This window comes from Procambarus clarkii, chromosome 78 (genome assembly GCF_040958095.1).
Source record: "Procambarus clarkii isolate CNS0578487 chromosome 78, FALCON_Pclarkii_2.0, whole genome shotgun sequence".
In the NCBI taxonomy this organism is placed as follows: Eukaryota; Metazoa; Arthropoda; class Malacostraca; order Decapoda; family Cambaridae; genus Procambarus; species Procambarus clarkii.
Window position 1 is genome coordinate 22,093,954 of NC_091227.1, and position 15,305 is coordinate 22,109,258.

The 15,305-nt window shown below is 33.7% G+C and overlaps 1 protein-coding gene and 1 long non-coding RNA gene across 3 annotated transcripts in view; one reads left to right on the forward strand and one right to left on the reverse strand.

Moving 5' to 3' along the window:
* The window catches only part of LOC138357405 (uncharacterized), a 27,538-nt gene extending 24,498 nt beyond the window's left edge, over positions 1–3,040 (reverse strand). The window contains exons 1-2 of the long non-coding RNA XR_011225008.1: positions 2,902–3,040; positions 699–748 (exon numbers count right to left, since the gene is read on the reverse strand). This is a non-coding gene — a long non-coding RNA (uncharacterized lncRNA). The remainder of the gene's footprint in view (positions 1–698; positions 749–2,901) is intronic.
* The window catches only part of LOC123746059 (longitudinals lacking protein, isoforms H/M/V), a 182,315-nt gene that overhangs the window by 163,950 nt on the left and 3,060 nt on the right, over positions 1–15,305 (forward strand). Inside the window, exon 6 of one of the 2 annotated variants that reach the window (XM_045727283.2) lies at positions 2,928–11,200. The exons of the other annotated variant lie outside the window; for it this stretch is intronic. Within the exon in view, the coding sequence (XP_045583239.1) occupies positions 2,928–3,116 (189 nt within the window). The 3' untranslated portion in view covers positions 3,117–11,200. Of the gene's footprint in view, positions 1–2,927; positions 11,201–15,305 lie in introns of those variants that run through there. 2 annotated transcript variants of the gene reach the window in all.

Sequence of the window (15,305 nt, forward strand, 5' to 3'; positions counted from 1 at the left end):
TATGATCAGTTACTGTACATTTTTTTAGACTAATGAAAACTACCAATATTGTTGACAATGTGCCATAATATATCCATCGTTTCTTTATTACATTTTATTCTTCCTGTTTGAATGTTTGGTGTATTGAATCGCATGCATTTTTTATTTACAGTATATTACATGGCTGTGGATAGCCTCATTACATAAAACTTTTACTGTATATGTAAAATAGAATATTGATAATGGAGGTAATTTTGTCAACATGCATTGTCTAAAGGATAGCTTAAATTTAAGTACAGTATCATTATGTAAACATATAGAACAGGCAGCCCTTGAATTTCATGGAGTTTACATTCCTGTAAGAAATGTGCAAAACAGAAACCACACAAGTCAAAATTAAAGGAATATTAAAGAAATTGGTTTGGGTTCTAGGAACTCAAAAAGTACATTTTTCTACTGTTTACACAATAAAATGCCTGTTTGAACATTAATATTTAATGCTTCCTGCATTTTCAAGCAACAAATACAGTATATAAGGATGTTCAGAAAGACTGAGATGTGCATTGATGGAGGAATATAATACACACACAAAAAGTTTGTAAAATACAAGAATGTAATGTGTGAGGGAGTTAAACACACATTTCATTTCAATCCACATACAATTTATATACTGTCAGAGTTCACCTGCATACTTGGAAACTTTGTACAAAAGTACTTACCCAAGTACCAACAAAACTGCATTCTCCAGTACCACACAAGCAAGGACTGCCTGTAAGCATAATGTCAGTAAATATATAAAATGAATTTCTAATAGCACAGTAAAGAGGAAATCAAAATCCAAACCAGAGACAAAAGCAAAAATAAAATTATTTATAAGTCATTAAATTGTGCATAGAATTTATAAAGCTTGTTTTCTTATCCTTGATTCTATGTCTGGTGATGTGGAATAAAACTTATCATAACCTCTTTGGCTCTGGATAGCTTCAACTCAATGTTCTATTACCAATACATAACACAATTACAAATATCATTCAGTACTTTAATAGTTTGCATTATTTAGTGACGTAAGGGCACTGAAGTTCAGCTTGCCCAGGAAACCAGCAACTGTATTGCCAGCCCTGTACAAAAATGGCAGCAGGTAAGACCCTCTTAATTAAAGACATGTATCATTGAGAAGCATTGTAGTCAAAACATTAGAAAAATAATTAAATCCAAATGGGCAGTACACCTGGAGAGAAGTGATAAAATAACAGACGGTATGATTTTCGAATAAAAAGATCCTGTGTAACAAATCTACTTTGTTTCTATGATAGAGATGCAGAGATTTTACAGGAAAGAGATAGTTGGGTTGACTGCATCTATCTGAACCTAAAAAAAAAAAGCATTTGACAGAGTCCAACATAAGAGGTTGTTTTGGAAACTGGAATATACTGGTGGGATAACAGGGAGGCTTCAAACATGGATGAAAAATTTTCTGACAGAAAAACAAGGGCAGTAATCAGTGATATTGTATCAGAGTGGAGAAAAGTTACTAACAGAGTAAACAGGGCTCGGGTTTAGCACCAGTAATGTTCATTGTCTATATAAATAATCTACCAAAGAAATTCAGAATTATATAAACATGTTTGCTGATGATGCCTAACTACTAGAAAAGATAAAAATCTTAGATGACTCTCATGCCTTTCCAGAAGCCCTGGACAAAATAAGTGTATGGAGCAACACTTGACAAATGGAATGAATTGTGAATAAATGCTATGTTATGGAATGTGGAATACTGTAGGAGAAATTAAGCCACACACAGCCTATAAGTTATGTGAAAAAGCTATAAAGAATTCTGATATAAAGAAAGAGATCTGGGGATGATTTTAATAGAAAAGAAAGAGATCTGGGGATGGTTTTAATAGAAAACTATCACCTGAGGACCACATAAAGAACACTGTGCAAGGAGCCTATGCTATGCTTTCCAATTTCAAAATTGCTTTTAAATACATGGATGGTGAAATACTAAAGAAATTGTTCATAACCTTCATAACTTCAAAGTTGGAACATGCAGCAGTTGTATATTGTGCCCATACCTCAAGAAGCACATCATTAAACTATAAAAGGTTCAAAGACATACAACTAAATGTCTTCCAGAACTTCCAGGAGCTACAAGGAGAGGTTAGAGGCATTAATTATACCAAAGCTTGAAGATAGAAGAAAGGGTGGTGATATGACCACTATATACAAAATAGTAACAGGAATCGACAAAACTGACAAAGAAGAATTTTAGACAGCACCAATATTAAGAACAAGAGGACATATGTTGAAAATGAGGAAATAAAGCTGGTTTTCATTTATACATGTTTCACTGAATATGACTGCATATTCTGTATTGATTATTTTCTTGTTTAGGGCTTTTATTCTTCTGACTAGTGCTCTTGCATCTTGGTTTAATTAGAAGAGGATTTTTCCAAATGTCATCTTTGTCTGAGGTAGAAGAAAGAATACATTTGGAGAAATCCTTTTCCAATTAAAACAAGATGCAAGAGCACTAATCAGAGGGATAAAAGCCCAGCACAATAAGAAAACACACACACACACACACACACACATATATATATATATATATATATATATATATATATATATATATATATATATATATATATATATATATATATATATATATATATATATATATATATATATATACACGCTGGATATACAAAAATTAAACTGTCATCAAAATTTCAGTTAAGGTAATAAAAATTACTGTACTGTATTACCAAAGAACTTCGGTGAAGAACTGCTCAATCAATTAAATGCACATATTTTTATTTTCTTGTGTAGTTTTAAAACTTTTCTTACTGCAATTTATTAATCATACTTATAAAACAAATTATAACACTTAAGCCAAGATTAAACAATGTTGAGTATTACTTGATCCACCTTTCGCTCTCCCTCAGGTGGGATCGCCATTCCGCTTCACCTGTCATCATTGCTCCAAGAACTTCTACCACAAGAATGACTTCCGAAAACATGTGAGGGTCCACACTGGTGAGAAGCCTTATGCCTGCCCATTCTGCCCATATCGTGCTGCAGTCAAGGCTAGGTTACGTAGTCATATGAGGACTCGGCATGACTCTGACCTGTAGGTAGCAGAAAATGAAAGCCAACCACACTAAAGGAGTATTTGTTTGAGCCTATCAACCATAACTATACAACTATTAAAATTAAATCTTTAATAAATCATTCATGCATGCATGCATATAATATCTATATATATATATATATTTTCAAAGACTTTAGTTTACACATACACAACTGAATAGAACTTACACATCTCCGATTTGTTTATATCTACATTTGAGTGAGGTGGATGGGGCGAGTTGGTATTTAATAGGGTATTAAATTCATCAACACAAGACAGAACACGAAACAATGGGTATTGAATGGAAGTGATTGTAGAAAGCCTATTGGTCTATATTTCTTGATGCTTCTATATTGGAGCGGAGTTTTGAGGTGGGTAGAATATAGTTGTGTATTAATTGGCTGTTGATGGCTGGTGTTGACTTCTTAATGTGTAGTGCCTCGCAAACGTCAAGCCGTCTGCTATCGCTGTATCTATCGATGATTTCTGTGTTGTTTACTAGGATTTCTCTGGCGATGGTTTGGTTGTGGGAAGAGATTATATGTTCCTTAATGGAGCCCTGTTGCTTATGCATCGTTAAACGCCTAGAAAGAGATGTTGTTGTCTTGCCTATATACTGGGTTTTTTGGAGCTTACAGTCCCCAAGAGGGCATTTGAAGGCATAGACGACGTTGGTCTCTTTTAAAGCGTTCTGCTTTGTGTCTGGAGAGTTTCTCATGAGTAGGCTAGCCGTTTTTCTGGTTTTATAGTAAATTGTCAGTTGTATCCTCTGATTTTTGTCTGTAGGGATAACGTTTCTATTAACAATATCTTTCAGGACCCTTTCCTCCGTTTTATGAGCTGTGGAATCATCGATAGATACAGCGATAGCAGACGGCTTGACGTTTGCGAGGCACTACACATTAAGAAGTCAACACCAGCAATCAACAGCCAATTAATGCACAACTATATTCTACCCACCTCAAGACTCCGCTCCAATACAGAAAGAAGCATCAAGAAATATGGACCAATAGGCTTTCTACAATCACTTCCATTCAATACCCATTGTTTCGTGTTCTGTCTTGTGTTGATGAATTTAATACCCTATTATATATATATATATATATATATATATATATATATATATATATATATATATATATATATATATATATATATATATATATATATATATATATATATATCAGTATCATTTGATAACAGCTATTTTTTCAAGTTTATTAATTGTATATAATAAAAAGCAAAAATAGTCACTTCTTATATTCAAATAAAGTGTTTATCTCAAAACAGCTGTAAAACTTGGCTTCAAGAGAGGGAACTTGTCAAGTTTTGATCAATTTGATTGGGAAGATTTTTTGTTCAGCAAGGAAATGAGATTATATATTTTATATTATATATGAGCAAAACACCAAAATATTTGTACCAAAACAGTGATACAGAATTGGACATTATGTTTAGTTCTACAGAGATTGTGAGAGGGCGAACTACACAGTAGTGAGAACGGAGGCAGAAAGAAACTTTTTAGAAATGGATAGTGGACAAATATAAAACAGAACCCAGCTTATTCTAGAAATTTATAAAAAAAAAAAAAAAGTTGCATGTAAATGATAAGATTAAAAAAAGTGGGAACCATTCATAGAAACAGAAAAGGAAATATGTGAAATGCTAAATCAGGGGTTCTCAACTGGGTGTATGGAACCAAATAATGGAGGTATTAGACTGGACTTCTGAACAATTTTAAAAAGAGTTGTTGTTAGATTAGATCATTAGATTACTACAATCAATGTGGACTGAGGTGGTATCATGTTTTTGATTGCACAAAAAAACAGCAAAAATCTCACTAGTTGTAGCTAGCTTGTGTATTAGTGATTTACTGTTGTTTCATAAATAAATATGATGAAATCCTTATGACTTTCCTTCTGCTATTCTGTTCCTAGCTATCCATATGTAAAGTAAAATCAAGCTAATGATATCTACTGAAGTCATACTGGAACTGGTAGAACTGATGGTGGTGGTGATATCAATAAATTGGAAAAGGGGATCATGGGGATATATTGTGTGATGCAATGGGATCTGTAATTATAAAAGGTTAAAAAACCCAACATGACTAAATGAATAGTTCCAAAGTTTGTTCAGAACCAGATATAATGCAGACTCTAGAGCAAAACCTAGAGTGCCTTGATGTGTCTAGACATGAGGTAATAAAAAACTGCCTGAATAAATAAGCAGAAACAAAGCAATGAGGTCAGATGGAGTTTCACCTTGGGTTCTAAGGGCATACATACCTGAGCTTAGTACTATATTCTGTTACAAATTATTTTCAAACATTCTTATAAACAGAGAACCTATCAGACATGTGGAAAAAGGCAAACATAATCACATTTTACAAAAAATAGTAACAGGGGAAACTCAGAATTATAATCCTGTTTCACTGACAAGTGTGGCACTAGAAATCACTAGAAAAAATAATTGAAGTCAAATTGTTAGAATACCTGTAGATAAATGACATAATACCAGACAGTTAGTCTGGCTTTTGAACCAGAAGGTCCTGTGTAACAAATGTACTGTACTTAGCTTTTATGATAGAGCCACAGAGATCTTACAAAAAAAATGGTTGAGTTGACTGTATCTATCTGGACTTAAAAAAGTCTTTTGACAGAGTCCTACACAAGAGGCTGTCCTGGAAACTAGAACATAAGGCTAAGTAGATTGCTGACATGGATGAAAAAATTTCTGACAGAAAAAAAGACAGCAAAAGCAATGCATCAGACTGGATGAATATCTTTAGAGGAGTGCCACAAAGTTAAATTTTAGCATTGAACCATCCCATATTTATTGTCTATATAAAAGATTTACCAGAGGGGATTCAGAGCTGTATACAGTATAGGTATATATGTTTACAGATGTGATAAGTTACTATGGAGAATAAAAGACTTAGGTAAATTCAGGTAAGAAGATGACTGTCATGCTCTTCAAAATGATCTATACAAATAAGTGAATGGAGCAACACATTCCAGAAGTAATTCAATATAAATCAATACCATACATTGGAATGTGTAATAGGAGGAAAACAGGCCACATTCAACTTATAAATTATGTTAAAAGATGCTAAAGAATTTTAACAAAGAATGAGATTATTGGTGATCCTTTCAACTTTATGGATAGAGTAATTCTTAAAAAAGTCTTCACAACATTCATAAGATCAAAATTAGAATATGCAGCAGTGGTATGGCGTCCATATTTCAAGAAGAACATTAATACACTTGAAACGGTGCAAAGACATGCTACTCAATGGGTTATGGAACTGGAAAACAACAGCTATGAGGAGAAACTGGAACCATTAACTATGCTAAAGCAGGAAGATAGAAGAAAAAGAAGAGATATTATCACCACATAAAAAATAATGACAGGAATCGACACAGTTGAACAGAAGGAATTTGTTAAACTTGCAACTTCAAGAACAAGAGGCCATTGATTGAAAATAAGAAAACAAAGGCACTGAAAAAATACATGGCAGTAATCTTTTACAGAGTTGTCGACAGTTAGAACAATTTAATTGAGGCGTTGAATGCCAAAACCATTAACAGTTTCAGCGCATCATATGACAAAGATTATAGGGAAAACAGGACACCATAAGCATAGCTCTCATCCTGTAACTACACTTAGGTAATGATACATACAAAAATCCAGGTATTTTGGTCATATTTAAAATCTTTTAAAATTTAAACTTACAAATAATTGTGTAAAGAGCATCATTTGTGAGAATCGTAGCTAAGATTAACATGAACTTTAAATTTTAACAGTAACACTAAATATTGAAATCTTTTATGCTGCCTCATTTTTAATTGCTTTAGTGAACCCAGATTTATGAATGGGTTTGTCTACAAGTATTTTTAGTCCCTGCACTGTGAGTGGACTAACTGATCCAAACTGGGATCCTAGTCTTTTCAAATGTATTAATAAATTTTGTTTTGTCTTTTAATTTTTTGTGCATGAACTTTTTTCATAACCACTATATAGTAGAGTAATTCAATATCATTTCCAAAAAAGAATAAACTATTTTTTTTAATAAAGTTCTGTAAATAGCTAAATTAAATATTTTTAATAATAGTTTTTATAACTACTGTGTACTCTACTCTTTTATATTGTTCTCTATATACTGTAATACAAAGTGGCGAGATCTCTTGAAAATATAGATGTGATGTTTGATATAACCCCATGATGACTGTCTTGAGATGTGATACTTGGTATAAAATCACTTTGGTTGCCTTGAAATGTAATGATTGGTATAATATGATGGCTGCCTTCAGTTTAATAGATGTCAAAAGTAAAAAAAAAATCTAAATCTTGAATAAAACAAATAAGGCAAAGTAAATATTATTTTTCAGGTGTCTAGTGTGGTAGCCAAGTTTTTAATCTTACATTTTACACTTTAAGCCTTACAAACTCACAAATTTAAAAGCACATGGGGAATTTTATGCTATCAGTTAGTTTCATATATGACCCTTTTATTAAATATTTAGCTTAAATTCAAGCAAGTAAAAATATATAGTACAGTATCTAAGTAACTTGGATCCTAGAGATGTCTGAATAATAGGTTTCTTCCCAGTTATATTCAGAAAAACTTTTACAAAAATTTAGTTGAAATAAAATACTGTAGTCTAATGTTTTAGCTACTGTACATGTGCTGAACATATTTCTACATGTACTGTAGTCACTTATAAAGATGCTGCAGCACATCATTTCACCTTTGCTTTGCTAAGAATTTTATGTTTGTTGATATCCTCACCACTTTCACTAGCAGAATCAAACTTAAAAATAAATTCACTTATCATTGTGGCATTCACACACAGTTGACCTTCTAACGTTAAGCTTTCAAGAGAGCTTTGATCTGGGCAGACTATACTCGATCCATTGTATGTACATTTTTTGTTCAAAGCTGGCACTGTTCAACTTCTTGGTACAATATCTAATGTCAAACTTGTCAAAGTGATTTACTAAGCTTTCATAGATGTAAATCAAAGTATTACGCACAAATTTGAGATGTGCTATTTAGACAAAAACAAAGACATCTGGTGGTTGGCTCATGAACCTTTCAATTTTTTAACTAAGTACATATCTTTCAAAATGGGACCTTTTGTAAATAAGACAAAGATGTTTTTATATAACAGGTCTTCAAGGGTACTTTATAATATTTACTGTATTAAGAGCAGCCAGACTGACAAATATGTGGTTGATTTAAGTATTTATAGCTAATATGTTCTAGACAGTTAGAAGTGTAAATAGCTGTCATAAAAGTTTTGTTCTGTGAGAATTGTTTTTATTATCATGCCCATGAAATATGTCATAATATTAATGCTGTAAATATATATCACTGATAGTTGGCCTGTTTGCTTAAAGACTTACATCAAATATAAGAATAGTCTTCTAAAAAATTATTATAATGCTGTTCCTTATTTTTATGAAATAAGGAAATAACATCTGAAAGAAAATAAATGATCAGTGTAGGGAAAGAAAGTTAAAGATACTTAAAAAGACACATCCATCTTCACATTTCTTCCACATAAATCAGCATCATATAGAAGCAGCACCATCACACTCCAGCAACAGACCCACAGTAGTATCCATTATATCATTCAACAAGGTGTAGAGTGCTAAACAACTACTCTCCTGTAGCAAACTGATCTCGCCTAGATTTATTTACCCATCACTTTTCTGGTAATGTTCACACTCAATACCAGTTACCTCACACACTCACTCGTTATGTTTACACGTCTTCTTGGCATTTCTTGCCTCCTGCTATTCATATCAATACACTTCACCATTCTATCATCACCCAATCATCCATTCATTATGGCAAACCTTCTCAATACACTCTTCTCAGTCTTACAGTTTAATAGTTTTGCCATTAACATCTTTTAATTATATTTTAATTTCTTACTCTTTCCTCTTAACATCACAAGGGCATCTCAAAATGACCATTACTACTGCTCTAACTCTATTACATTTATACAACTCTGGCTTCTCACATCTGTATGCTAGGGTAGGTGTTACCACTTTCTATCAGTCCTCAAGCTATTTATTTTAATATTTTGTCATACTTTATATGATCTTTCTCACATTCATTCTTCACTAGCTGTTCTAGTGTAAGAATTTGTTCAATGCAACTTTTTCTGTAACAGAACCAACTCTGTTCACCACAAATTTCACAGCTATTTTCTGTATTCTTTCACTCACTAATCAGCAATACACTTAGATAATTAATACCTCTAATTTTTTACACTTACTATGTTGTTCCTACTTTTATGCTCAAAGGCAATCACAGCACATTTCTAGGCATCTGGCATAACACTATTTATTCCTGCTTTATGCCATATTTTCCACACCCATTCTATTTTCTTTGCTACAACTGGTAATTTCTAGTGACCTATGGCACAGTGAGTCAAAGGTCCTTTTCTTCATCAATCTGCTGCAAGATATTGTTACTGTATTAATTTGATAGTTGTGAGTTCATAAATTCAGACTAAGGAATCAAAGATACTGAAAAAAACGTTAGAAAGTTCACTTTTGCAAACAGAGGGGTAGACAGTTGGAATAAGTTAAGGAGAAAGTGATGGAAGCCAAAACTGCTAGTACAGTAGTTTCAAAGTGTCAAATGACACAAAGTACTGGGACGATGGGACATCATGAGAATAGCTCTCATCCTGTACAGTAACTGCATTTGGATAATTACAGTTAGGTAATTACTTTAGTTTCCTTCAAATCAAAGGCTTGATCATTTCTAAAGTTTGGTTGGCCTTTTTAGATTTTTTTTTTAAATAATATAAAATCATTTAGAGTGACTTTTTAAAACAATAAGTATATTTATATCACTTTCAATAAAGGGGTGAATGATGTCCTTAAATACAGTATTTTAATACTGTATTAGAAAGTGCTAGTATGCTCAGAATATTTATTTATAACAGACTATTTAAAATATTAATTGGAAAAGTAAAAACTACTATATTTTTACTAGACAAATTATGCAATTAGCATTTGGGGCATTCATTTCCCCCAGCCATTCTACTTTCATTACCAAGCATACTCTGTCTCTACTTGTTGTATCAGCTCTATCAGCTTTAGTATCTTACAGCTTTAAGTATCAGCTATACTTCTTACATCAGCTCTTGTAGTTCTTATTCCATTCTTCATTCTTACTTCTTCTAAGCTTTGACTTTTATAACAATCACATCAAACATTCACTTTCTGAAACTCCTTCACACTGATAGTAATGTCATAAGCACTGATCATTGACAGATCTGCCATTAATATACAGTATAGCGTTAAAGTGTTTAATTTTTGTCTCAGCATTTATAATACAATAATGTGCTAATTTATTGTGAATAATGTCTCTGTGATCTATTTTGTTTGTAACACTGTACTGTGTACTGCCTGTTTTCAAATTTTAGTAACAGTTATCAATTACTGTTAAGTTCATTTTATAAAAAAGCTTTTATAATATTTAATATAATACATATTTTTATAATATTAATATGTACAATAATTGGTATCACTAATGGGCCAATACATTAAAGTTTCACAGTATAAAGTTGGATATGCCTGGCAAAATTATAACTGCTCGTGCATAACTTTTCCAAAAATAAATTCAGATGGCATTTTTCATCTCCAGGTCCCAAATGTCCTTTTATTCTATGAAGAACCAATGAAATTGACCATGTACTGAATAATATATTTTAAACTTTCAAAACTGAAATATATTTTAAATTTTATATTTGTTATATTATATTTTCAACCAATAAATGCATATACTGTACTATACATATATTTATTCAAATTTGAATGTGTCAAAAATTTACTGTATTGTTTATTGAATAAAAGTTATGCTCTTGTGTGGAACTTTAACCATATAACATTAATTACACATCTTGTCTCCAGAGAACATTAAAAGCTCTGTGAAAATTGTTATGGTTTGTTCTTTATATATAAATTATTGTTGAAATACAGCTGTTACAGATAGAGTCCATTATTCATTCATTATGTGAAACTGTACAGTGTAATTTTTACCTGAAATAAAGGCAAGAATTTCAATATTACTTCTATTTTACCTGTAGTAGACTTTTTTAATTACCTAAGTGTAATTTAAACAATTTAAACTATCTAAATGGGTAGAACACCTGGAGATAAATTATATATGATACTCTAATAACAGACAGAATGGTTTTTGATCTGGAAGAGCCTGTGTAACGAATTTTACTTACAGGTTGTTTCTAAGATAGAGCCACAGAGGGAGGGAGGGAGGGAATTATCAGGGGAAAACCCCAAGCCATTATTACTATATAGCACTTGGAAGGGATCAGGATAAGGATTTGGGATGAGACAGGGGACAGGAATGGTGCCCAACCACTTGGACAGTCAGGGATTGAACGCCGACTTGCATGTAGCAAGGCCGTCACTTTACCATCCAGCCCAAGTGGTTGGACAATAGAGCCACAGAGATTTTACAGGAAAGAGATGGATGAAAGCATTTAACTGGACATAAAGGCTTTCAACAGACCTCCACATTAAAGGTTGCTCTGGTATATTTACATATTTTCAACAGTATAAAGGAAAATGTCTATAACACCTACATCGGTATCATCAAATGTAGGTATTTCTGGTACAAAAGTTTTACAATTTTTCCACACAATTACACTTGGGCTGTTTGTAGAGCAGCCAATAAAACAAACACTATAGGCACATATAGGCACAGACTTGATGCTAGGCAAGGAAGTGAATGAGATGTATGGCAAGTTTTGTGAAATATATGATAAAGGCACAAAAAAATTTATACCAAAACAGAGATGCAGAACTAGGAAACAGGATTGGTTCAATAGAAATTGCGAGAGGGCTAGAGACCGAAAGACACAAAAATGGAATCAATACAGGAAGAGGCCGAACCCCCAAACATACCAGCGATACAAAGATGCGAGAAACAACTACACGGCAGTGAGGAGAGAGGCAGAAAGAAATTTTGAAAAAGGGATTGCGGACAAATGTAAAACAGAACCAGGTCTATTCTATAAATTCATAAACAACAAATTGCAGGTAAAGGATAATATTCAGAGGTTGAAAATGGGAAATAGATTCACGGAAGATGAAAAGGAAATGTGTGAAACACTAAACGAAAAGTTCCAAAGTGTGTTTGTACAAAATGAAATCTTTAGGGAACCAGATACAATAAGAATTCCAGAGAACAACATAGAACACATAGAGGTGTCTAGAGACGAAGTGGAAAAAATGCTCAAGGAGCTCGGTCAGAACAAAGCAGCTGGCCCAGATGGCGTTTCACCATGGGTTCTGAGAGAATGTGCATCTGAGCTCAGCATTCCACTTCACCTGATCTTTCAGGCATCCCTGTGTACAGGAATCGTAGCAGACGGGTGGAAACAGGCTAACATAGTTCCAATCTACAAAAGTGGCAGTAGGGAAGACCCCCTCAATTATAGACCTGTATCATTAACAAGTGTAATAGTGAAAGTATTGGAAAAACTAATCAAAACTAAATGGGTAGAACACCTAGAGAGAAATGATATAATATCAGACAGACAGTATGGTTTTCGATCTGGAAGATCCTGTGTATCGAATTTACTCAGTTTCTATGATCGAGCCACAGAGATATTACAGGAAAGAGATGGTTGGGTTGACTGCATCTATCTGGACCTAAAAAAGGCTTTCGACAGAGTTCCACATAAGAGGTTGTTCTGGAAACTGGAAAATATTGGAGGGGTGACAGGTAAGCTTCTATCATGGATGAAAAATTTTCTGACTGATAGAAAAATGAGGGCAGTAATCAGAGGCAATGTATCAGAATGGAGAAATGTCACAAGTGGAGTACCACAGGGTTCAGTTCTTGCACCAGTGATGTTTATTGTGTACATAAATGATCTACCAGTTGGTATACAGAATTATATGAACATGTTTGCTGATGATGCTAAGATAATAGGAAGGATAAGAAATTTAGATGACTGTCATGCCCTTCAAAAAGACCTGGACAAAATAAGTATATGGAGCACCACTTGGCAAATGGAATTTAATGTTAATAAATGTCATGTTATGGAATGTGGAATAGGAGAACATAGACCCCACACAACCTATATATTATGTGAGAAATCTTTAAAGAATTCTGATAAAGAAAGAGATCTAGGAGTGGTTCTAGATAGAAAACTATCACCTGAGGACCACATAAAGAATATTGTGCAAGGAGCCTATGCTATGCTTTCTAACTTCAGAATTGCATTTAAATACATGGATGGCGATATACTAAAGAAATTGTTCATGACTTTTGTTAGGCCAAAGCTAGAATATGCAGCTGTTGTGTGGTGCCCATATCTTAAGAAGCACATCAACAAACTGGAAAAGGTGCAAAGACATGCTACTAAGTGGCTCCCAGAACTGAAGGGCAAGAGCTACGAGGAGAGGTTAGAAGCATTAAATATGCCAAAACTAGAAGACAGAAGAAAAAGAGGTGATATGATCACTACATACAAAATAGTAACAGGAATTGACAAAATCGACAGGGAAGACTTCCTGAGACCTGGAACTTCAAGAACAAGAGGTCATAGATTTAAACTAGCTAAACACAGATGCCGAAGAAATATAAGAAAATTCACCTTCGCAAATAGAGTGGTAGACGGTTGGAACAAGTTAAGTGAGAAGGTGGTGGAGGCCAAGACCGTCAGTAGTTTCAAAGCGTTATATGACAAAGAGTGCTGGGAAGACGGGACACCACGAGCGTAGCTCTCATCCTGTAACTACACTTAGGTAATTACACTTAGGTAATTACACACTGTTGCTTTGCGCAGAGAGCTGCTGACACTGCAAACTTCCACCTAGTAACATGACAAGTGCCACTACCACTAGCTTCATCTATGATACTAGTATCCGAATCAATGTCACTGAACCCAGAAAAAGTACCATCTTCCACATATTCACTGCATAGAGTAACAGCAGGTGGCACAGCTGGTAATATGGAGCACTCCAGAAGTGGTATTAACCTAGGTCGTGGCAGCGGCGGTGGTGTGATCCTCATTCTGGACATGCTCGCTATATCATTATCATTTATATCCATATCACTTGTATCTGATCATTGTGTTTGGTCATTAAATGGGTCTTGGATCGTCAGCATCACTACCTAGGTCAAGTTCATACAATAACTCACATATTTCATAATTACCTATTACATTTTCAAAGACTTTAGTTTACACACACAACTGTAACCTGTAACCACGCCATTTGCTTTCATATTTATACTCGCATTTCGGTGAGGTAATATGGGACAACAATTTTGGATGCGGTGAACAAACTTGTGACAAACACAAGACAGAACACGGAACAATGAGTATTAATTGGATATATGAGAGCATAAGAATGGAAGTACAGTAACTGCAAAGGGCCTATTGGCCCATAGTTCCTCTTGATGCTTCTATATTGGTACGGAGTCTTGAAGTGGGTAGTCTTGTATGTATGTATATATATATAAATAAATAAATAAATAAATACTGGTAACTGCATTAACTTGGGATTAACACATGATTTATAGCTGCACTGTATGGGTTAATATAATGTTTGTAGTTTTGTATAGTGAAGACATTTATCACACATTACACTTTATTTTGTAAAATATGCTGTTTGTGTATGCATTCATATTTTCAATCACGAACTACAGGCATATAATTAAATCAATGATATATCGAATGTTATTTTTCGACATTTATTTTTGCCTTTGGTTCAGCTTTCCTAGTAAGTAAATAACCATGATTGAATTACACACACTAAAAATAATTTTTAATAGACAACCCATGAGAAATTGACTGAATAATAGCACTGAAGATTTGTAGTCAGGATGAAAACCGATAATCATAAATGCTTACAGTATACCAGCAAGCATCATGTGGACAGAGGAGCAGCTGGACAACAAATGAGAGGAACTTATAATGATCATGAGATTATAGTAAAAGCAGAAAAAGATAAAGGACAGTTGTTGGTACCTGGTGACTTCAACTTGAAATCAATAGACTGGGAAGCCTGCATAGCAAAAACAGAGGACAATTGGACTGACAGATTCATATACAGTACAGTACCTCATCGTAGAGATATTCATGAACCAACACATCAAGCAGGCCATGAGAATGAGGGCCAGGGATGTTCTAGCAAT